Source organism: Furipterus horrens, unplaced genomic scaffold (genome assembly GCF_987537825.1).
Source record: "Furipterus horrens unplaced genomic scaffold, mFurHor1.1.pri manual_scaffold_7, whole genome shotgun sequence".
NCBI classification, from domain to species: Eukaryota; Metazoa; Chordata; class Mammalia; order Chiroptera; family Furipteridae; genus Furipterus; species Furipterus horrens.
This window is the reverse complement of record NW_028327177.1, coordinates 97,969,570-97,993,269: the sequence shown is the minus strand read 5'-3', so window position 1 is coordinate 97,993,269 and position 23,700 is coordinate 97,969,570. Positions and strand designations below refer to the sequence as shown.

Genomic DNA, 23,700 nt, shown 5'->3' with positions numbered 1-23,700 from the left:
TTGGAGGAATAAATAGAATGGTTTGAGTAGTCAATTTTCCAAAAGAGACAGGGGGAAATTGTTAGAAACAAGGTCATAGTGACTCCCAAACCAGTAGCAAAGTCATTGGTAACAAAGGGCAAATGTAATTAAAGGGTCTTAAGGGCAAATGTAATTAAAGGATCTCTGGGAAGGGAGTGGACAGTATTAGCATATTCACAAATCACAATAGGGGTATTTAGATGAACGCGTTAGATTGTACCTCCTGAGTATCCGGTCATGGAGAAACGGGGAAGAAGGAGAGGGGAGGGGAAACTAGTTGCGTTAGGGCGGGGAAGCTAATCGCTCTCACCTTAGAATGGCAATTTTAGGGTGGGGAAGCTAAGACTATAAAACCAGGTTCCTTTGTCTAGTTGGCGCGCACATTCTCCTGGCTATGAGGGTGCGCCCGGCTCTGCAGACTCGTGAATAAAGGCCTCGTTTTACTGCTCAAGTCCTGTGTCCCAGTTTTTATTGTGAGCGTTTCTCACAAAGTGAAGCCCAGACTGCCCCACATTTTACCAACCCAACCACTTAGTTCAGCAAAACCATTGAGTCTCAAGAGGCGGCGATGCAGATGGGCTTCTTAAATGAGGCCTATACGTACAGACAATTACGCAGGTAATGAGATTATAGGCTTATGTCCTATGCAGACAGAAGGAAGAATACACATGTTAATTCACGCAAGGTAATATACAAACCAGCCTCTGAATTAGTAAGACTGTGGAGACATCCAGCCACACGGCCTTTGCTGAAATGATATTTAACAGTGGCCATTTGACAGGTCTTCCTTGCCTGCAGATTGAACATTTCTGATGATGTTACAAACCTAATTTTAACTTCTGAATGAAAACAAACTTTTAAAGACAGCTGCACTAGTTTATAGTCTACCACTGAGCATTGTGATTTTCCTCAAATCATGATTTTTCTTCTTAAGATTACCCTACTTGTCATTAAAGAGACTGCATTAAGTCCAGTTTTAATTTAGCTTGTTCATTTGCATAAACACAACAAGAGCAGCAATTGATCACATATAATCTTTAAGTCTGTTGTGCTGGAACTCACATGAGGAACCTTCAGGTTGACCTTCAGTCTGTCCTCTGGGCACAGAAGCTGAGCCACACACCTGCCATCTGGTCTTGCCTGTAAAACCCATGCTTTTTACAAGTCCTTCAGGTTTTCTATTGTGCCTTAAGGTTCCTCCTAGCCATCTATCAGGAAAGCAACCTTCATTCCTTCTCTAGAAAGATTACCACAAACTGCACAACCAACCAGGGTATCAGGCTTTTTCCTCCTTGGCTTTCATTAGCCTTGAAAGTCAACTCCCATTCCTCAGGGCTTCCTGGTAACCAGAGCCTAGGTATGCCTTCTTCAGGCATGATATCTCAGTCAAGGCCTCAGCTGACAAAACCACCATTAGCAACTGGTCTTATTAGTTTTATGCAAAGGAACCTTATGTCATTTCTTACTTCTTTAGAATGTCAAATACTGGAGTGATCAGGTAGGGAGAAAAATATAAAGACATGAAGAAAAATCCTTGTTCTTCAAAATTGCATTTCCATGCATTATACCTTCCATTACTAAAACCATACAATTTCTTTTCAAAACCTTTATAAACTTCTAACAAACCTTTTTCATTTTCATGTCTTACATTTTCCCTGGTTCCCTTTCTTTCATGTGAAGTTTTAACTTTCCCTGGAGAACCTCAATTTTTCCTTTCAGAGCATAAACAGAGCAATAGTAATTCAAAACACAGATAGGTAGGCCCTCTCCAGTATGTCCACTGGCCTCCTAGAGAGAAATGCCCTTGGCAGAGACATGCTCACTTGCCCAGGCTGGAGCACCCAGCAGCCCTGAATGACCCTGCCTGGGTCCTCGGTGGCAAAAGGAATTTTTGCCAACTGGTTTACAGACAACCTTTCCTAGGTCTCATTGGTCAAAAACGGATACAGAGAATTCCACAGCAGAACAGACAAAAGTACACTTTTATAAAATCAGAACACAAGCAGCTGAGGTTTCCTTTTCCCAGGTTTAAAACTTCCATAACTGTTTCTTTTTTATCATTACGACTTTCCACAATCTTCCGCAACATTCACAAAGTTTCTAAATACCCTTTACTTCTTTAGATTTAACCAAAATACGCTTCCAGTCCTTGTTCTTTTCCACATGGTGAAGGACTATACTCAAACTCAGTATCTGGCAGCTAAAAGTTCCTAGATTTGCAGAGATATCCTGCAGCTTTAAACAAACTTCTGCTTCTCCTCCTCTCTTCTAACATACACTTTCTGAGATTTCCTGAGTTTTTCAATTGTTCTATCTGGCCCATTCACCTACCTTCTGCAATTTCTTACAAATATCTGGCCAGCTTCTGTTACAACAGTGACTTTTAAAGAGTCCCTGTCCTACAGCATTCTCTGGATTTAGACAAGAATACTTTCTCATCTGGTCCCTGAACTTCTGTGGGAATGCCGATGGAGTTTTATCTCTTTCTTGCTGTATCTCGAATGCCTTGGAGAACGGACTCCTTGATTCCCCTGATGATGAGGTTCCTGTGGTCTCTCATCTGTGCCCTACCTATCCTCTGGCCTTTTATTATCCCATTCAGGGTCTATATTGGGAAACTTCTATTCAGCCAGGTCAATTCCCTGACCGGGAGGATGTTCCCTTTCCCATATCCTCATAGCAGCCCGTCTGATCATTCCTCTCTCTTCCCCACTGAAGATGTCTAGTACATGCATTAATTCCATCCACATATATATGCTGGGTCCAAGGATCTGATCTAATTGTTCTGTCAAACCAAAGGTGTCCTCTACCAAGCACTTCATATTGCACTCAAAGTTTCTAACTTCAGTGATTATTAAAGGAGCATTTGACGTATCCAATTTGTCCTGGGCCCATGGAGACCTCCTGAAGGGGAAACATCAACTGCTCTGAGGGAATGGGCATGTTCCTCAGGTATTACTTACACTGTTCTAATTCTTTTCTTAATCTAGAGTAAGTTCCCGCCAGTGCCGTGGATGTTGTGGGCACAGCGACCAGTTAGGCACATGTTAGGTGTCCCTGGCCTGATTCATCTGTACTGTCTGTCCACAATGCCTGTGTTACAGAAACAGGGGAGTCCAAAAATTCCCAGAGTTTGCAGCTGGGGGATGGGGAGAAGGAAGCAGCTTTCAGAATGCCTCCACATGCCTGAGGCTGGTGGCTAGTGTCTTTCTTATGCAAAATGGCTTGGATGCTTCCAAGGCCTCAGGTAGATAGGAGGGGTCTTGAACCAGGGGATGGTATGGAAAAAGCACACAGAGCCTACGTAAGGTTCTGTAAATGGTCAGAACTGTTTGCAACACCCACTGTGTCAGAGGACGCAGTCAGGGATATATAAGCAGTTGTGGACATTTTAGCTCTCTCTTGCTCTCACTCTCGTGCGCTCCCTCCATGTGGCTTGGAGAAGGGGTCTCAAGGCTGCTTTAAGAGGCTCTCAGCATGCGGTTTTGAGAAGGAGAGGAGATTCATGCGGTTTGCAGGAAGAAGGCAGTTTACAAGGAGGCTGGGAATCCAGGTGGTTCTGCATTGAGAGCTGGAGGGCACCGCAGCACAGAGAGGACCTCCCCAATCAGAATTGAGTGATTGGCAGCTGCTGGTAAAGCTGAACTGTGTTTGGAAAGTAGGGAAACGGTGTTTCTGACCTTCCTAAGACTGGCCAGGTTTGGTACGGGGGAGGCAAGGATATGTGTTTATGGGTGTTTTAAAGAACATAAGACTTAACAGCAGAAATCCACAAATAATCTAAGTCTATATAACTGTTAAATAAACAATTCTTTTTTTTTTTTTCACTAAACTCTGGTATTGAGAGTTATAATTCTGGCGGCGGGCAATCGGGCCCCTAACTAAACAGCCTGTGGGTTCTGTTTCAAATCGGAGCAGCCCAGGGGTTCTGTTACACTCACTTGACCGTTAAGGAAACCAAGTCCCTAAGAAGTTAAGAAGCTCATAACAATATTTTAGAAGGCTTTGGGCTTGCTTGCTCCTAAGCCCCCCTATAGTCACTTGGCCTCATCTGCCCCCAAGAAAGCTTCCTGGAAAATTATTCAGATTCCCTAGATGTTTATTTTAGTCCCTATCTTCCCCTCTTCCCCTCAGCAGTCTTTGTGCCCCTGGGGAATCCTGTTGTTTCTTGGTTTCTTGAACTTTCCTGGTTTTCCTGCTCCCTTTATGCACTTCTATTCTCTCTCTCTCTTTAAAACATTTTATTTATTTTTTAGAGAGAGGGGAAGCGAGGGAGATAGAGGGAGGGAAACATTGATGTGTGAGCAAAACATCTATCGGCTGCCTCTCGCACGTCTCTTAAGTGTGGACCTGTCTCTCAACCCAGGCATGTACCCTTGACTGGAACTTGAACAGGTGACCCTTCAGTTTGCAGTGCAGCACTCAACACACTGAGCCACACCAGCCAGGGCCACTTCTATTCTCTTTTGACTTCTCATGCTGCCCTCAGGTTTTGATATTTCCCAAGGTTCTGTGTTCTGCCCTCTGCTTTTTACCAGCCTCAACTTGCTCTTCATCAAATCTATCACTCGCTCTATAGACATTTAGTATGGGCTCACATGGTGCAAGGCTGGTGCCCTGCCCTGGAAGCACAAAATGAACAAGACAAAGTCCTGCCCTTGTGGCACTTACAGTTAAAAGAGGCCATTAATCAACAAAGCACACTAACAAGTTATTCTTGCTAACTGAGGTCAGTGTTGTGCAGAAAGATCACTGGGCCCAGTCTAGGTGTAGGGAAAGTTGAATCAGTCAGGCTCCCTCACCCAGATGTCTGAGCATGAATAGCTTAGAGATACTAGTTAGAGACTTGCATGTGCAGAGCACTTGCCATTATGTAACCAATAATGTCATATTCTAGCACGCAGCCGGCTTTGTCTATGCTTAGTATAGAGGGGGACGGGACTTTATGCCATCACAGATCACCCCAGATCACAGAATAAAGGCATGTCACACATCCCCACGGTTCCCGTGTATTTTCTTCTGTCTGCCTGAATCACGACTGAACCTACCTGGCCTTGAACATTTGCAAAACACTAGGCATCCAGAGGAGTTTGCCCCAAGCAAGCACTGCTTGGCCTTAAGTTTGAAAGAAAACTCTTTTAGGCAAAGGTAGTGCCATGTGCTAAGGCCCAATTGACTTCTTTTGTTTTTCCACCCCCACACCTCAGTGTTAACTCCCTGAACACTGAGTCAGGACTACCTGCTTCAGCACCCCAAATCCAGGAGTTGGCATGGAGCTGGCACCCAGAAGATGTGAGTGGATACATTGGGGGTTGATAAATGAATGAGTGGGAAAGCAACCACCTAAATGGATCAGGAAAAAGTTCCTATGGTTGAAGGTGAGAGACCTAGTGGAGCCATGGCTGGGTTGACACGGAGGGGTAAGCAGGGGCCAGACCACTCAGGACCTGGAAGTGTGTTAGATAGGGAAAGGCCTAGAGCAAATTGACTTTTAAAATATGACTGATTGCTGCTAGAGAATAGTCTGTAGGTCCAGAGTTGAAATAGGGTAACAGGAATCTAGGTGAGAGACGAGGGTGGCTTAGACTCAGTGGTAACAGGGGATTTGGAGAGAAGTAAGTGGACTAAAAAGATATTTCGAGGGTTGAGGTAGGGTGTCTAGGGGAGGGCAGTATCAGAATTACACCAAACTTTCTGACTTGGATGCCTAGAAAGATGGTGGTGGCCTTCATTGGGGTGGACAACAAGACGGGGAAGGCCAGGCTTGGAGGTGGGGTGCCAAAGGGGAGAGAAAGGTCATGACTTCAGTTTGGACATATCAGGTTGAGGGGCTCTGTGAAAATCAAGCAAGCAGTTGGCTGTGCAGGTAGAACTCAGAGCAGGTCTGGTCCTGTGTGCTGTCCTGTTGTACCAGCAGCACGGCTACCCTCGCAGGCCTCCAGGTTCAATCTTCAGCAACCTCAGCTGCTTTCTGTCCACCCCTCTCCTCACCAAACACATTTGCAACATGAGTCAACTTTTCTTCTAACATGAGAACAATAACAGTACCTATTTCTTAGGAGGTAGTTGTAATCAGTAAATTAATTAGGGCATAAAAGATATTGAGTAGACCACGCACTAGTCACGGTTAGCTCTCCTCATATCCTCTATCCTCCCCATGCCACACAAATGTGTTTCCAGCACCTTCTATGGATCAGGCTTGATGCTAGCCATTTCCCAACAGCCCAGTCTTGATCTCGCCATACCCATGTTCAAAATACCTTAGTGTTTCCCACCCCAAAGTCTGGCCACTTTCAGACCCCTGCACCAGCTGGTCTCAAACCACCCTTTTCCCCACCTTCTCCATCATGCCCTGCTCCCATCACACAGATACCTGCACCTTCCCAAGCATGCTTCACACCTACCCGCCCGCTTTTCTCTCCCTCCCTTTCCCATCTCCTTCTTCCTGAGTGCTGCTCTACTTCCCAGGCACCTTCTCCAGGAGCCTTCTCCTAAGCCCTGTGGGAGATGAGCTCCACCCTTTCCAGATTTCTATTGCTCCTTCATGTCCCTCTCTAGCTTCTGACCACTCCCTGGGTTCACTGGGCTTCCTTTGACTTGTCTGACCCCTTTTCTGAAACATCAGCTCACTGAACACAGTGAGGCACTCGAGTTTCATCACTGTGGTGCCCACTGCTTGGCACTGTGCCCAACCTACCACAGGGCTCGGTCCATACTGGAGCAGGAAAACAGAACCTCAAATGTACAGTTGTGTGTTGATCCAGTTCATCTTTTACAAAGGCCAGAAAATAGGCCAGAAGTCATTCTCGCATGGGTACAATAAACCCTTTCCCAGAAGCTGCTCTGTGAGACAAAGTCCAGGACAAGCAAATAGAGATCAAAGAGTCCCATGAGTCCACTCACCATACCAGGGTCACAGCACCAGTACATTCCACCCAGGGCCCTGGAGTAGATTGATCAGGGCCATGTCTGTGTAGTGTGCTGTGGCTTGTAAGAAACAGGGAGGGTTTGGGCATAAAAATTAAGAAATTTCAGGTAAAAGAAGGGTCTTTGGGATCTTTGACTTTGCTTCTCTCTTCTTTCTAATAATGCAGAGGGCATTTCTGTCATCACATTATAGGTAGGCTTTGGTTTTGGAGTCTGAAAGATCTGGGTTTGAATACCTGCTCTGTCACTTGCTGGCCTCTTACATCAGAGCTCTGTGCTGAGTCCAGATGCAACATGAAAGTGTCTCACTGGCTCAGAGGCCCCCATACCAGGAACATTCAGGGACAGCATGAGGTTAAAATTAGACAATAAGGGATCAAAGCAATGCATGGCACATAGCCAGCCCTCAATTATGAAAAGGTGGCATTCATTGTCATCTGCCCAGATGGAGTAACGATGGAGCTATTGCTGTTCTTTCCAAATCTGGGTGAGAAGGACTAGAGAGATAAAGCAGCTGCCCTAAAGCATCCCAAGGACTGCCCCTGACCACCTCTGGCAGAACTGCGAGGGTTGGTGCCATCAGAAATGAGGCATGGGCAGACACTTTCTAAGCCACAGGCCTCCCTGGCCAAAGTATGACTGTCTTAAAAGTTTCTTGGTACTTAAAGAATTTTTAAAGTGACACTTAACAAAGTTTAGAAATCCATTTTAACTGTGGTTTCTTGACACATGTCATCATGTCCCTGGTGTTGCCCTGTGTCAGCTCCAGGATTAGACAAGCAGCCAGGGTTTTCACAATTCACATTGTCTCAGTGCAGTTCTGTACCAAGGGGCACAGTCTGAGCCTGCTCAGGAGTTCACATAGCTGGGAATCACTCACTGTCAATTTTAGATCCCCCAAATTGTAATGTTTGCCGTCATCTTGTCTAATGTTTAATCCATGTTTATCTAGCACTTTATTGATTAATGGTCTGAGTGAAGCCACAAGGCAACAGGAGCCTTGAGACCATGGACGGCACCATGGGGATGCGGGTGCTGCTGTATTTGTCCCTGGTGTCCCTCCTCATCCTGCAGGCCATGCCCGCTCAGGGTTCACCCAAAAGGCCCAAAAGTAACGAGGTATGTGGGTAAACCCTCGGGGCAGAAACAGGCAGCTGGGCCTGGATGGGGGATAGAAGACCCTTACGCCAGGGGCTGAGGCCTCTCCTACCCACCTTGGCTAACTGACTGGAGAGTGAGGACAAAGGGCAGAGGATACAGGTGGTGTCCCACTCCCACCCCTTGACAAAAAGCCATGGTCCCTGAGCATTCACACTCACATTGACTCTGGTTTGTTTTACAGAAGCGTCAAGCTGTAGACACAGTGAGTGAGTCTCCGCAAAGGAGTCTGTGGTGGGGCCATTATTACAGCCTTGTTTTCCCTGTCCCCCGGGGTGTGCCCCTCTGTTAGTGCCCTGGGCAGAGGGACTCCCATCTCCTGGAAATGGGGACTCTCCCGTTCCACCTCATTTCCACTGCTCAGACTCAGGCAGAGAGAACAAATGGGTCTCCCCGGGTGGTCTGTTCTGTTCTTCAGGTACCTTGTGTCAGTCAGAACTGGGTGCTGACCCCAGTACGACACAAGGTCTCTCACTGGCTCAGAGGTTTGTCCCCATGCCAGGCCACAGTGCCCTCACATCTCACTTTAGACTGTCGATGGTGTGATCGTCCGGAGTTTGAAAGTCAACTGCAAAATCACCTCTCGCTTCGCCCACTGTGTCATCACCAGCCAAGTGGTCAATAGTGGTGACAAAGCCAAAGAAGTAGCCTTCGATGTGGAGATCCCCAAGATGGCCTTCATCAGTGATTTTGCCATGTGCGTGCCCTGCTGGACTCCCACACCCAGAACTGTCCATCCTCTGGGCCCAGGCAAGACCAGGCTCAAAGTGGCCAGACCAACTCCTCATTTTCCAAGTGGCCATGGGCCGCTTCAGTTCTGAAGGGAGAAACAGTCCTATAAGTCTGTTCTGGGTTCCCATTGTGGGCAGCAAACTGGGGCCTCTGACCATTTTTCAGCCTAGGGCCCAAGGAGCAAAGGCTGGCATCCATGGCTTCTTGCTGGACTCTGACTGTAGCTGCCCACCTCATGGCCAGGGGCCTCCAAGCAATTTTGTGGGCAGAAGGAGGCCAACAGGAGATGTCTTCCATGAGCGCTCACCTGGACAACGCTTTCCCAGGGTCTGGGCTGGGAGCTTCTCCAATATGAAGGACCTGTGTGGCCAGGGAAGGGCACTTCCCCTGAGGGCTTTTTCCTCCTTACAGCACAGCAAATGGAAAAGCATTTATTGGGGACATAAAGGACAAAGCGATTGCGTGGAAGCAGTACCGGAAATCAGCCATTGTAGGAGAGAATGCTGGCCTTGTCAGGTGAGTTCTGAGCCCTGCTAGCCCAGTCTCAGAGGCTGCCCTTCCCTCAGGACAGATCTGAGAACTGCAATTTGTTGGCCTTGGTGGGGAGAGCAGCTCTAGGCTGATGGGGAGTGAGCAAACTGCCCAAATCCAAATATCAGCACAGGTGCACTGAACAAGGCTGGTGTTGACTTGTCCATCTCCCAGACCAGCCTGCAGGAGAAGAGGGGCCCTGTTCTCGGGTCCTGACACTGACCAGCCAGCTAAGATAAGGGTGAGGGTCACTGGGTGTAGCAATAAAATGAGAGAAACTGATACTGAGGCCCATGCTTTAGGTGGCAAGGACCCACATGTCTCTTACCATTTGTCTGTGTTGTTGCCTATGTATGGTGGCATGACCAGGGCCTCGGGAAGAACAATGGAGCAGTTCACCATCCACATCACCATTGGACCCCAGAGCAAGGCCATGTTCCGGCTGACCTATGAGGAGTTGCTGAAGCGAAAGCTTATGCAGTATGACCTTGTCTTCAAAGTCAAGCCCAGGCAGCTGGTGCATCATTTTGAGGTAGATTGCAGGGGACCGCAGTCTCAGGGGAATGGTCTCGGGAGCAGGGCTCCTGCCTATCCCTCGCTGTGGCTCTAAGCATTGGCTCGAAATCCATCTGATGGTCTCTCAATGGGCAGGGGGCTTCCTGAAACTTCTGACCTCCTCCTCACTGAGGCTCAGCTTGCTCCTCTGTTAAATGGAGGTTTCTGTGTGTCCCAAGACTTCCACAAGGATCACAAGAGATAATAAATGTCCAGGTAGTTTGTAAACTGGAAAGTCCCAAGTAGCCTAAGGGACTGTGATTGTCTCTGGCCCCTCGGTGGTGGTGGCCAATATTTTTGGAGCGCCTATGATTTGCCAGGCCCTTTACTGAGGGCCGGGTGGACACTGCACCCAGTAGGTGGCCAGAACACATGTTGGCTCTTGGCTGAGACTTGATGATGGCCCAAATAGAATCCTTGACTCAGTAATTGCTTCAATGATGCAGATTGATGTGGACATCTTTGAGCCCCAAGGAATCAGCAAGCTGGATGCCCAGACCTCCTTCCTACCCAAGGAACTGGCAACTCAACTCATCAAGAAGTCTTTCTCAGGCAAAGAGGTGTGTGAAATGGCTGGAGGTGGTGGCAGGCCCTCTAGGACATCTCAACCTGGCTCAACCCCTTATGGAGTGTCCAACCTTGGCCTGGGAACCAGACAGGGGCTTCAGGCTTTTGTAGGAGTGAGAGAGGCAGATATTTTCTGGTTGGTATCCCAGGGGAACTTGGCACTCCTGGTTCTCAGAGCAACTTAGCAAAAACCTGCATGCTGAGGCTGGGGAAGGTGCCCATGTTGACTGTGTGGTCTGAGGTGAGTTACTGGCTTTCCTGTACCTCAATTTCCTCTTTGCCTGTCTCACACCCATAGGAAGGCATGCAGGGCACATGAGCAAACATCAGATGCTGTTGAGGTTAAGATTCCAAGCTCCACCTGGCTGCTGTGGCTCAGTGGATTGAGCATCAGCCTGCAAACCAAGTGTCGCTGGTTCGATTCCCAGTCAGGGCACATAACTAGGTTGTACATCAGGTCCCCAGTTAGGGGTGCGTAAGAGGCAACCACACAGTGATGTTTCTGTCTCTCTCTTTCTCCTTTCCCTCTCTCTAAAAATAAATAAATAAATAAATAAATAAGTAAGTAAATAAATAAATAAATAAGTAAGTAAGTAAATAAATAAATAAATAAATAAATAAATAAAATTATAAAATAAAAATAAAAATAAAAGAGTCCAAGCTCCAGTGTTCTTGGGAACATAATTAGGTTTCAGCAGGCCTTTGGCCTACCCAGCCACTTGCCACTTGTTACTCACCACCTACTTGCAGAAATCCCAGAAGCCCCCTGCTCTTGCCCTTCCCAGTTCTGGAGGAGTATGGTGATAGCTAGCAGTGCCCTGCTTCCTAACTTGCCATCAACTGAAGCCAGGAGCAAACTCTTTAGTTCTCACCTAGCATTCATAGGACTCATAACAATTCATTTAAGATAACTGTTTCTTACAGTTCTTTTGTTTCCTTTTAAACAAAATATGACACCCAGAGTGTTAGCAAACATGCTTGCTTTTGGTGGAAGACCAAGGGGATAGATCTTTGTCTTCCTAACAATTCTTCTCAAGTTTTGGTTTTCTTTTCTTTTCTTTCTTTTTCTTTTTCTTTTTATGAGCATATCTTATTTTTTAAATAAACAAATAAAAACTAAACACAAAAAAGTCTTAAGGAAAACGTGTGAAGTACAGAAGTATAGAAAAGTACTAAGTAAAAACCATCCCTCATTTCCCTAAGCATCAACAACAAAATCAGTCCAGACCTCAGCTCCCACTCTAGGTCCTTCCTTCCAGCCTCTGCTCTATCTGACTATCCGGGTGGGTTCTGTTTTCCAGCACAGTGCTATAGCCTTGCCTTTGTAGTCCATAGTTTGAATTGACTGATGCTCTCATACTATGATACTGCTATTGTTTCATACCCAAAGTGGTGATGCTTATTAAAGAAAATCCCAAAGATTCCGAAGCATATAAGCAAAGAAATAGATTTTCTCTCCTACTATCCACTGGTGTTACTCTTTGCAGCTAGGTGAGGGGCCCAGCTGACTCATTTCTATGTCCATGCAACACTTCCCCCCAACCCCTCACGTTGTCATCTTTGCAAACATCCTATTTGTGCTACACAAACCAGTAATGTCTCATGCCCTGGATGGTTCCAGGGTCATGTGCTCTTCCGCCCCACCGTGAGCCAGCAGCAATCCTGCCCCACGTGCTCCACTACCTTGCTGGATGGAGAATTCAGGGTGACCTACGATGTCAATCGAGACAAGACCTGTGACCTTCTGGTGAGCCCATAACTTCTCGCCCAAGCCTCAGAGCAGGGTCAGGGGTGCTTGTGAGAGAGGCCTCACTTGTTTCTTTGTGTTTCAGGTTGCCAATAACCACTTTGCCCACTTCTTTGCCCCCCAAAACTTGACAAACATGAACAAGAACCTGGTTTTTGTGATTGACATCAGCACCTCCATGGAAGGCCAGAAAGTGAAACAGGTAAACCACTCCTTTAAACAATTCACCCAACAGAAGCTTCTTCAGCCCTATCACTCCCACCATGCTGGGTTGGCTGCCAGAGTCTGGGTTTGGGATTTCTGCTCCTGATCAGAGGTGAAGTGACTTAATGGGAAACTCTAGTGGTTAGGGGTTCTAGAATCAGCCACTTCTTCCCTGTGCAACTGTGGGCAACTGCATTCACTTCACCTCAGTGGCAAAATGGAATAATAATAGTGCCCATGGAATCATGGGTTATAGATGAGGAAGTGCTTGAAAGATGAAAGCTGGGGATATTTATGGCGGTCCATGGGGAGATGTCTTGCAGGAGGGTCACAGCCGTAGCTCACGGTGCTCTAAAGGGTCTTGTCCATGGTGCAGTGGGACCACAGCTGGGCGAGCAGAGTTTTTTAAAATTGATTTTGAGAAAGAGAGAGAAGAAGAGAGAGAGAGAAATTTGTTGTTCCACTTACTTATGGATTCATTGGTTTTTTCTTATATGTGCCCTGACTGGAGACCAAACCCACAACCTTGGCATATCAGGATGAGTTTTTAACCAGTTGAGTTACCCGGCAAGGGAAGGATGAGCAGAGTTTTAGAAACTCAAACCCCTGGGGTTCTCTTTCTGAATCCCAGCCCCCTTGAACTCCTGGTCACTTCTTCCCACACTGGTACCATTCTCTCTCCCCATAACCAGCCCTGGGGCTCTGCAGGGTGCTCCTCTCCTGGCACCACCTGGCCAACCCCTCCTACTTGTTCACACATACCTCTGCCCTGGGCATCTCTGAAGCAGGTACCTGGAGCTGACAGAAGCCTCTCTCTTGGGGCTCTGTCTCTCCACTGACTGTCTTGTCCTTGCAGACCAAGGAGGCACTCCTTAAAATCCTGGGGGACATGCAGCCAGGGGACTACTTCGACCTGGTGCTCTTTGGGTCTGAAGTGCAATCATGGAGGGGCTCACTGGTGCTGGCATCCGCTGCCAATCTGCAAGCAGCTCAGGACTTCGTGCGGCGCTTCTCCCTGGCTGGGTGTAAGGGCAGATGTCTCAGGCCACCTTGGTGTCATCTCTGTCCCCTAAGAATGAGAGCATACACTGGTCTGCCTTCTCTCTTCTGCAGCCACGAACCTGAATGGAGGTTTGCTCCGGGGAATTGAGATCCTGAATGAAGCTCAGAGAAGCACCCCAGGACTCAGCAACCATGCCCCAATTCTTATCATGTTGACAGATGGTGAGCCCACAGAGGGTAAGCACCTTGAGGGCTACTTTGGAAGCTACTGATCTCTTTATTACTGAAGGCATTTGGGCTGCACTTGGAAAGCCAAGCACTGGGGATACTGTTGGGGGTCAGAAAGTCTCAGGGCAAAGGCAAACACTGATCTAAAAATAGAGTTCACACTATAAAGTCTGGAAGAGCTCCAAGGCATACTTCTGTCATGAGCTGAGAAATTGGGGAAGTTTCTGCACTACACAGCATAGCACAGGGCCCAGGAGGATGGGCAGGATTCCTAGGTTGAGTTTAATAAACTATACATTCAGCACTGACTGTGTGCCAAGCACAGGGCTAGGGACCAAGAAGAGATACAAAGAGAACAAGACATGTCTCTGTCCTTGAGGATCCCTGGGTCCATGGGGGGAGGCAGACCCAGGAGCAGAAGCTCTTTAGAGGGCCCTGAAAAAACAGGATGCCAGGAGCTTGCAGAACCACAGACAAAGGGGGCACCTGGACAAGAAAGGTCCAATAAAGCCTCCTGGAGGAGGTGACCACTGAGCTCAGTCCAGAAGGGGGAGAGGAGAAGGTGGAAGGGATCCCTGGCAGAGGGGGCAGCTTAAGCGAAACATGGCGTGTGCACTGGCAAGGCCTGCCTGGGAACTGCAGGCATATGCAGAATAGATGAAACAACAGTGGAAAGAGCATCAGGTCCTCGCAGACCACAGCAAGGAGCCATGGGAGGGTTTAGAGTAGAGTCAGATCTGCTTGTGATGGATCCATGTAGATGGTCAAGGAGCTGTTAGCAGTTGTTGCAGTTCCCAGATTAGCCAGCAGGAGGTGTTGCCGCAAGATGCCTGTGGAAACTTGAGTGGGTCTAAGACGGGAAGCTTGACCCACGGGGAGTGTGCTCAAAGTGCCTTGGTGCTCCACATTCCTGTGAACTGGCTATGTGTGTGGCTGCAGGGGAGACGGACCGTTCCCAGATCCTCAAGAATGTCCGCAACGCCATCAAGGGCAAGTTCCCACTCTACAACTTGGGCTTTGGCCAGAATGTGGACTTCAGTTTCTTGGAGGTCATGTCCATGGAGAACAATGGACGGGCCCAGAGAATCTATGAGGACCATGATGCCACCCAGCAGCTGCAGGTCTCCTCTTCCCACCCTGCCCGGTCCCCCATTGTGCCACCAGCAGCAGCCCATGGGAAGCCCCTTCTTGGCAGCCATTTGCCCATCAGCCTAGAGGAGTAGATAAAACGGTGGCATAGGTTCAAATTAGCTGTGCCTTAAGCCAGTTACTTAACCCTTCTGAGCCTGAGTCCTATAAAGTGTGGATCCCAGCATTCCACTCTGTGAGCAGGTTTCTCATTGGGTGCCCAGGGTAACCCATCAGTTCTGAAACTGCACCTCTCGCCCCTGCAGGGTTTCTATGATCAGGTAGCCAAGCCCCTGCTGGTGGATGTGGAGCTGCAATACCCCAAGGATGCTGTCTTGGCCCTGACCCAGCACAAGCACAAACAGTACTACGAAGGTTCGGAGATTGTGGTGGCTGGGCGCATTGCTGACCACAAACTGAGCAGCTTCAAGGCTGACGTGCAGGCCCATGGGGTAAATAGTGGGCTGTGTAGGGTGGAGAGGCCGGGCAGTACCCAGAGGCTCCAAACCCACAGTTCTGCATTCTTGCCCCCCAGGACCCTCTCTGTCCCCAGGGTAGTGTCCCCATCCCTGCATTGTGCCATACACACCCCAGGCCTGAACATTCCTCCAGACTGGTGTCCCAGTGACAGGATGGTATGGAGTGAACATGGCCTTGATTAATTGTAGTTAGTCCCTTGGTCCAAAATGAACCACCTATTACTCCTCACACCATTCCCCACAAGGCATGAGAAAACAAGAGGCCAGCCTCTTCCTTCCTACTTGATCACCGCTTCCTGAATACCTATTGTGCACCTGGCTTTATGCCATGATGCAGAGCATGTGTTCCTATGCACATGGGTTAGGGTGTATAAGACCTGGACCTTGCCCTGCAGGGGGGCACTCGAGCCCTGCAGTGTTGTTGAGGATGCAGAACTCAGGCTTTTAGTGAGCAGAGCTGAGCTGGACCCTGGCTCCACCCTGACCAGCTAGGTGACCTTGAGCAAATGGGTCCAACTCTCTAGGTCTTAGTTTCCTTTCTGTACTATGGGGATAACACTACATTGAAGAGCTGTGTGGAGTAAATGGAATAATCCACATAATAAGGCTACGTAGTGCCCGGTGCATGGGGCAACCTAAGGAAGCTAGGTAGCTGGCGAGAGAAGGCACATCTACGTGCTGTGGTAGGTTAAATGGTGCAGCCCACTGGGGACACAGCAGAGATTTGGAGGAGCAGGGCAAGGAGGAAACAGCTACATGGTGCAAACAGCCTGCTGCTTATTGGTATTCCTGAAAGAGAGTAATTCCATGAGACCAGGGCCTGGTTCTCCTATCTCTGGGTTGCACAGGGCCTAGGCCAAGTTGGCTCACAGAGAATGTTCAGCAAGCTTTTGTGGAAAGAATGGATGGGTGGAAATGACAAGAGCAGGCTTTGGAAATGGGGCTGCTGAGAAGGGAGATGCAGAGACCAGACAGGAGTGAGGCCCCTTGGAGACTCGAGCACCAGCCAATGGTTGTGCTCCTCACAGCTCACAGCCTGTCTCCCAATCACAACCCCCAGGAGGGCCAAGAATTCAAGACAACTTGCCTCGTGGATGAGGAAGAGATGAAGAAACTGCTCCAAGAGCGGGGCCACATGCTGGAGAACCACGTTGAGCGTCTCTGGGCCTATCTTACCATCCAGGAGCTGCTGGCCAAGCGGTATGACCCTGGTGGCTGCCCAGCAGACACTCTCCACCCCAGAGTACCCCTCAGCCTCAGATTTCCTGTCCCACTTTGCCCACTGAGTTAATATCTACCATTCAGTCATAGTGTGGGCAGGGCCCACTGGGGCCACAGGACAGCACACTCTTTGCTGCCATGGGGGATGCTGCCCTTCACTGTGGGGCTGCTGTGTCTGGACACACCCATTTAATCTTCACAATGTACAGGGGAATATCCTCATCGTCCCCTTTTAACAGATGAGCAAACTGAGGTTCAGAGAGGTGAGACCGCTTGCCCAGAATCTCACAGCTATTAAATTCTCTGTGTATTTCTGAAGCATATCCCTCGACCCGGCCAATCTCCAGGTTTTCTATGTGGGGGGTCTTTAAGTCATGAGGTTCTTGATGACAGCCACAGAACAAGGACACTGCAGGTGCTCAATGCATGTTTGACGAATGAATGAGTGAACAAATGAGTGAAAGGATGAGGGAGTGCAAGTCCATTGTCACCAAGCTACTGCTGCGCTTGGAGCGCTCAGAGCGGGTGTCTGCCTCCTAGGATGAAGTTGGAGGGGGAGGAGAAGGCCAACCTGTCGGCCAAGGCCCTGCAGATGGCGCTGGCCTATCAGTTTGTGACCCCGCTGACTTCCATGACCATCAGGGGCCTGACAGACCAGGATGGCCTGGAGCCCGTCATTGACAAGCCACTGGAGGGTATAGCCTCTGCAGAGGGGAAAGTCGCAGGCCTTGGGGAGGCTTCTGAGGGCCCCAAACCTCCTGGGCTTTAATTCTCCTCCCTTTCTCTTCCTTCCAGATTCTCTGCCCTTGGGTGAGTTTTTAAATCAAATTGGTTTTCTCAAGGGGATTTCAGCCCCGAGGCAAGTGGCCTGTGCTCCAGCACTCAGGATGGCAGCTCCCTACCCCATCTCCCTGCCTCCAGCCCTCGTGGCCTCTTCTTCCCCAAGATGCCCTTGTCTACTTCACCACAAACTAGTTGCTGCCTCCTGTGTGAGGGCAGTCCTGGCACATCCTGAACCCCACACTGGCCCCCACTGATGCCCTTGTGTGAACACATGTCTATGAGAGGCCTGGGCCCCTGGGGTGGGCTGGGACCTCCAGGGGGAGGGCTGGCCCAGGCCTGATTGACCTCTGCCCCTGGGGTGCACTTACACAATGAGGTGCACATGCCTTTCCTCTGGGTCAGCAAGGGTGACACTGTCACTGTCCTCCACAGAGATGCTGGGACACAGAAGGTGTAAGTGGCAGCCGTCTTGATGACACACATCTCTACCTCTCTCCTCTACATGTTACTGTACCCTCAGGCTGTGCCTTCAGTCCTGACCAAAGCCCCTAGGTTCCGCCTGATGAGGAGCCGACAGCCCAGGGCCTCCTTCCCAGGCTGCAGCTCCCCCCACTGCCTCTCACTGGGAATCCTCAGACAGTATCCTGACATGGGCCTGGCCTCCCCCACCCTTTTGCCACCAGCCCCTGCCGCCCCTGCCCCCCACCCAGGTCCCCATGGAAGGAGACAGAGCAGGTTGGCCCACTGTGCTGGGCCAAACTTCTCTTCCCACCTCCCAAGAGGCATCAAGGGCTCTGTGTCCATTTCTGCTCTGGTGGCCTCAGGGGTGGGAGGGGCCTCGGAAAAGGAGCCAGCAGCTCCAGGGAAGCGCAGCCACCGTCCTTCTAAATGCCATTTGCTGTCGCGGTTCAGCGTTTGTGCTGCAGGCCAGGCAGCAGCCTCCTTCTCCGACCCACCCCAGTTCCAGTGTCCAGCAGCTGCCAAACCGAGTAACCGGTGGTGAGTGCTCTGGAGGGTCTGAGGGTCAGCGCTGCCTGATGGAACCCTTGCCCCTGGCTGGCTCGATCTTCCCAATGCCTAATCTAATGGACTCCGTGCTGTGCCCTCAGTGGACACTGACCCCCACTTCATCATCCACGTGCCCCAGAAAGAGGACACCCTGTGCTTCAACATCAATGAAGAGCCTGGTGTGGTCCTGAGTCTAGTGCAGGACCCCAACACAGGTATGGTGATGTCACACCCTCTGCCAGACAAGGCAAGGCCTGGGCCCCTCTGCCCTCTGCGTTCTGCCATGGACAGGTCACTGGCCGAGGTCTCCACTTCCTGCACCCTGTGCCCCCATCTGTCACCTGGTTGGCCTTGATCTGCCTTTTTCTCACCCTTTCCACCTGCCTGGGCCCTGTGTAGGGTCTGCTTCATGGGCGGGTAACCCTGCAGGCCCTCAGGACCCTACATTTACAAAGGCCCCAGGCTCGGTCTAGTGGTCTCCTGTTGCTGTCTTGAAATTCTTAATAATTTTCATTTATTTTTTAATTGATTGATTTGAAAGAGAGAGAGAGAGAGAAGGGGGAGGAAGAGAAAGGAACATTGATTTATTGTTCCACCTATTTGTGCATTTATTGGTTGCTTCCTGTATGTGCCCTGATAGGGGATCAGACCCGCAGCCTTGACGTATCAGGACGACACTCTAACCAACTGAATTACCTGGCCAGGGCCAAAATTCTAACAATTTTTAAACATTTTCATTTTGTACCAAGTCCTGCAAATTGTGTAGCTATTCTGCCCTGCCTTTCTCCCCAGCATGACTGAGGGGGCCTCAGAGTTTGTGTCCCCAGCAGAGCTCATGATGGGATTGACTTCCTCTCTGTCTCTCAGTCACTCTGTCCTACTGGTCCAATCAGTCCATCTGCAAATGTTTGTTGGGTACGTGCTAGGGGCCAGGGACGCAGTGGGGACCCTAGACAAAGTCCCTGCTCTCATAGAGTTTAGAGGAGACAAACAGGTGAATAAACTCTTAGATGACCATTTCTGAGCATAGACATGCTGTGTTAAGACAGTGAAGATGGGGAAGGGGCTTTTTGGCTGCTCAGGTCAGAGAAGGCCTCTGGGAAGAGGTCACACAAATGTGTCTATGCCACCTACTGTGACCTGCCCCTGTGTCAGGGCCGGGGCCACAGAGAGGGAGCAGGCCAAGTCCTGCAAACCCTCCTTCAGGGCCCAGACCTGAGGGCTAAGTACTAGATAGCTTGGTGGGAGGGAAGAGGAGGGAGTGTTGTGTACAGCTTGAACTAGTCCTGAAGGCTTCCCTCGGGCCGTAAGACCCTTAAAGATGGCCTGCCACGGGTAGGGGGCAGGGACCTCCAACACAGGAGGCATGAACAAGGGCAGGCTGGGTGAGTGTCTAGTGAGAGCTGCCCCTTTCCTGACCCTATGGCTCCTTACTCCCTGCAGGCTTCTCAGTGAATGGGCAGCTCATTGGCGACAAGGCCAGGAGCCCTGGGCACCATGAAGGCACGTACTTCGGGCGGCTGGGGATCGCAAACCCTGCTACTGGCTTTCAGCTGGAAGTGACTCCTCAGAACATCACAATGAATCCTGGCTCAGGCGGGCCCGTGTTCTCCTGGAAGGACCAGGCTTCGCTGCGGCAGAACGAGTAACCGGGCTGGGCCTGGGGCGTGGGCAGGGAGGCAGGGGTAGGTGCAGTGGGGGTCAAGACAGAAGCCCCAGAGCCAGTTCTGCAGTGAGCCTGCTGGGCCCTTGTCCCCTGAGCCATGTCAGTGAATAATGTTCATGTGGCCTCCAGGTGGGTTGCACAGACATTTAGGACCCTGTGGACCACCCCATTTCCCTTGGTTTCTGGACACATGTTCCAGATGCCTGTGCTCATCCTACAGTCCCCCCATCTTCACCAAACAAAGCTGGCCCTCTCTTCCCAGAGCCCTCCTTCTCTGCTGAACTCTGGAGTTCTCTGGGCTTCTCTGTCAGCACCTGTCTTAGTATGGCTTATTTCATGTTTGTACCTTCATTCACTCCGTCGTTCATTCAACAAACTCCTCTAAGCGTCAGAGCCCAATGCTGGGCAGCAGAGCTATCGGAAGAGGTGGGCAGAGTCTGGTGTGGATGACATAGGTGATACACGGGAGTCAGAGAACACAGACTCTGATATTAGACAGGCTGGAGTCCAAGTCCTGGCTCTGCTGCTCATAGCTGTGTGACCTTGAGCAAGTTACTTCGCCTCTCTGAGCCTTGGTCCTCACAAGTTCAGAGTGAGAACCGAATGATGCAATTTTCATGGAAGCCTTCACACAGGTCCTAGCACATTGTAAGAGCTACATATTTAATAGCAACATGTGGGAAGAAGCATAGAGCAGGCAACACCCAATTACCTGGGGGTGAGGGTGAGGGGATCATAAGAGCTGGGTCCCAGAGGACTATGGAGAGGGGCGCAGTGCAGCCACATATGTCCTCATGGCCACCTGCCCCTGTAGGGTGGTGGTGACCATCAACAGAAAGAGGAACCTGGTGGTGTCTGTGGAGGATGGAGGTACCTTTGAGGTCGTCTTGCACCGGGTATGGAAGGGGAGTACTGTCCCCCAGGACTTCCTGGGCTTCTACGTGCTGGATAGTCACCGGATGTCGGCACGGACGCATGGGCTGCTGGGTACGGCTGGTCAGGTGGGCAGAGCTGTGCAGGGCTGGGGGGCAAGGAGGGGGGCGTTGAAGCCAGTGGACTGGCCAGTTCTGCAGCTGGGCATCCGGACAGGCCCACCTCCAACATGACCTCTAAGGCTTAGAGATCCAAAGAGGGCTTGTCCTGGTGAGGGTCTCGTTCCTCAAAAAGGTTGCAATCAACACAGTGAAACTGAAGTGTAAGTAAACCTGGGAGCAAGCAGAAAGGTCCAGTGGGCTCTGAGAGACCTCCTGAGTGGGATGGGTCATCAGCCACACTGCTTCTCCTTGTGGCCTTCTTGCAGACCCTGTTCTCTGTGGGCATCTACCCATCAAACCTCTCTCCCAGCTACATTCCTTTGAAATTGGTCCAAAACGACAGGAGGTATAACCAGCAACCTGATAATATAGCTGCTTCTCTAAAGGCAGGTGAACTAAACAAGTGGCTTTGATGCCAAAATTTATCAGAAACAGTCAAGCCCTTGCAAACAAAGTTCAAGACACTCTCTGAACCTCCAGTGAGCACCTATTCAGTACAAGGCATGAGCAAGACTCCTGCTTCCCCCGGTAACTGCTGCCTCCAATGTGCCTTTCCAGGACAGTTCTTTCACCCCTTTGATTATAAAGTGTCCGACCTCCACCCAGGCTCCGACCCCACAAGGACAGATGCCACAATGGTGGTGAAGAACCAGCAGTTTACAGTCACCAGGTGGGTGGGCTGCTCTCCTAGCATCTATGCCCTTGGTATCGCCCATCATTGATTCAGGCCTTGCTCCTGATATCACATGGGAGAGATGGGCTTCCCGGGAGGTGAGCCCAGCTGACTTGTCTCTCCCCAGGGGCTTGCAAAAAGACTACAGCAAGGATCCCCGGCATGGAGTTGAGGTGACCTGCTGGTTCGTCCACAACAATGGGGCCGGATTGATCGATGGTGTTCACACTGATTATATTGTCCCCGATATCTTCTGAGCCCCGTAGCCAGTACACCTGTCCTGCCTTGGAGGACAGCATCCTGACCTGCTGCCCAGGACATACCTTTCTGTCCAAGGGGTCTCCTGTGTCAAAGAACCCATGGCTTTCATTAAAGACAGGCTATGTCCCTCCTAGGCTGGCTGCTCTTTGGAAGGGAGGATGGGGGGGAGGCAACCCAAGATGCTGCCCCTCAGAAGGGCTCAGGGGTCACAGCAGACCAGATGCCAGGAGGAAACCCACATCAATTCACCCGTACCCCACCCTGCTCTCTGCTGCTGCCTGCCCCATGCCCTCTGAATGCCCTGAGTGAACCCCGCACACAGCTCCTCCCACAGGTTGAGGAACCAGATGATACTCTGGCAGCGTGTACAGGAGTGAACAGCAACAGTCTCCGCTGGCTCTGTGCTTCCTGTAGCCAAGCATTTTCTCAGTGCCTTAGTTGAATTAACTAAATGTATGATTCCAGCAGCGCCAGGGGACTTTTATCATGCCCATTTACAACTAAGAAAACTGAGGTTAGGTAATTTGTGCAAAATCACTCATCTTGTAAGTGGCAGAGCTGGGATTTGAACCCATGCTCTCTGGTGTCAGCAACTGAGTGCTTAACTATTAACTACCCCCATGTCAATACTGAGTCAGGCAGGGTAGCTGATGGCCAAAGCCTCATGGGATCTGATTCCAGATATTCCAAAGTATCACTTAAAATGAATGTTTGAAAGAAACATGAAATATATATACAGATTTGGGGTCCTGAGGAAGCGCTATCAGTAGCTGGAGGCTGCACCCACTGGGGTCAGGGCCGCAGAGGCAGTTTCTGGGCCCCACCCTCAGCCCAATTTCCCCTGGGGGGTTTACAGCCTCTGACAGTGAGATAATATTTCTCAAAGGCAGAGACAGTCACTGCTCAGAAGCTGTGATCTTAAGACCAGAAACAGCAGCCCAATGGCTCTTCACACTGATTCCTGGAACACACCATCAGGATTCCTTTCTCCCCTTGGCTTTGCCTTGGGCCCAGTTCAAGTGCAATGTCAAAGGGTGCAGGGAGATGAACCGACACTTCAGGGAGCTGCTGGCCCTTCAGGTGCAAGTTGATGACCCCTTTCACTCCTTTCTAAAGGATTTCTGCTTTTTCTCTGCTGGCATCTGTTCAGTTCCCACTCCCAATGAGGCTCATAGGGCCCAGATCAATGACACAAATGCAGAGTTAGTTCCACAGCTGCTCCAGGGCCAGGAAACAGAGCCCTCAGTGGCAGGCTGGGGAGGGAGGGCGGTCAGTGGAGTTTCAGAGACCAACCTGTTGTCTGGAATTTCCTGAGCTTTTCAAGGGAGAGCCCTGGGCTGCCAGCTGGTTCATCACTCTGAGCAAGGCTCTACCCAGTTGGGGCCTCATTTCCCCCTCCTATTAAAAGGAACTGGGTGAGCCTGAAGATCTCTTAGATTCTATCTAATTCTAAATTCTGCATGATGACTCGGTGTCCCTCCAAGTTCCTAGCTGTGCCTCAGGAGACCCTTGAGTAGCCTCAGAATTGTTCTTTCGAGAGATAAGGGGGTTTCTTGCTGTTTCTCTGTTCCCAGCAGCTACCTCTGTCTGGACATCTCACAATCAGGTGCGGAGCTCTCAGCCAAGGCCACAGTACCATCCATAAACCAGCTGTCCTGTGCCCAGGCATCCTTATCAACTCCATTTAATAGTGGCTAGGTGGGAGGGTCACTGGGTCACTTTGCTCAGAAGAGCATGAATTTGGCAATCACATGACTGCCATTCTGGAAGGTCCA

At 50.0% G+C, this 23,700-nt stretch overlaps 1 protein-coding gene across 1 annotated transcript; it reads left to right on the top strand.

Moving 5' to 3' along the window:
• The first annotated feature begins 7,931 nt into the window (after positions 1 to 7,931).
• ITIH1 (inter-alpha-trypsin inhibitor heavy chain 1) lies at positions 7,932 to 22,056 on the top strand. The gene is made up of 22 exons (XM_090284044.1): positions 7,932 to 8,067; positions 8,291 to 8,311; positions 8,637 to 8,803; positions 9,250 to 9,354; positions 9,739 to 9,901; positions 10,371 to 10,484; positions 12,113 to 12,238; positions 12,324 to 12,440; positions 13,299 to 13,467; positions 13,556 to 13,681; positions 14,612 to 14,793; positions 15,067 to 15,252; positions 16,340 to 16,479; positions 17,041 to 17,195; positions 17,296 to 17,310; positions 17,716 to 17,736; positions 18,196 to 18,282; positions 18,393 to 18,506; positions 19,735 to 19,936; positions 20,772 to 20,944; positions 21,550 to 21,661; positions 21,792 to 22,056. Exons 1-22 carry the CDS (start codon positions 7,957 to 7,959, stop codon positions 21,919 to 21,921), a joined length of 2,736 nt encoding a protein of 911 aa, XP_090140170.1. The 5' UTR covers positions 7,932 to 7,956; the 3' UTR covers positions 21,922 to 22,056.
• Positions 22,057 to 23,700: the final 1,644 nt, after the last annotated feature.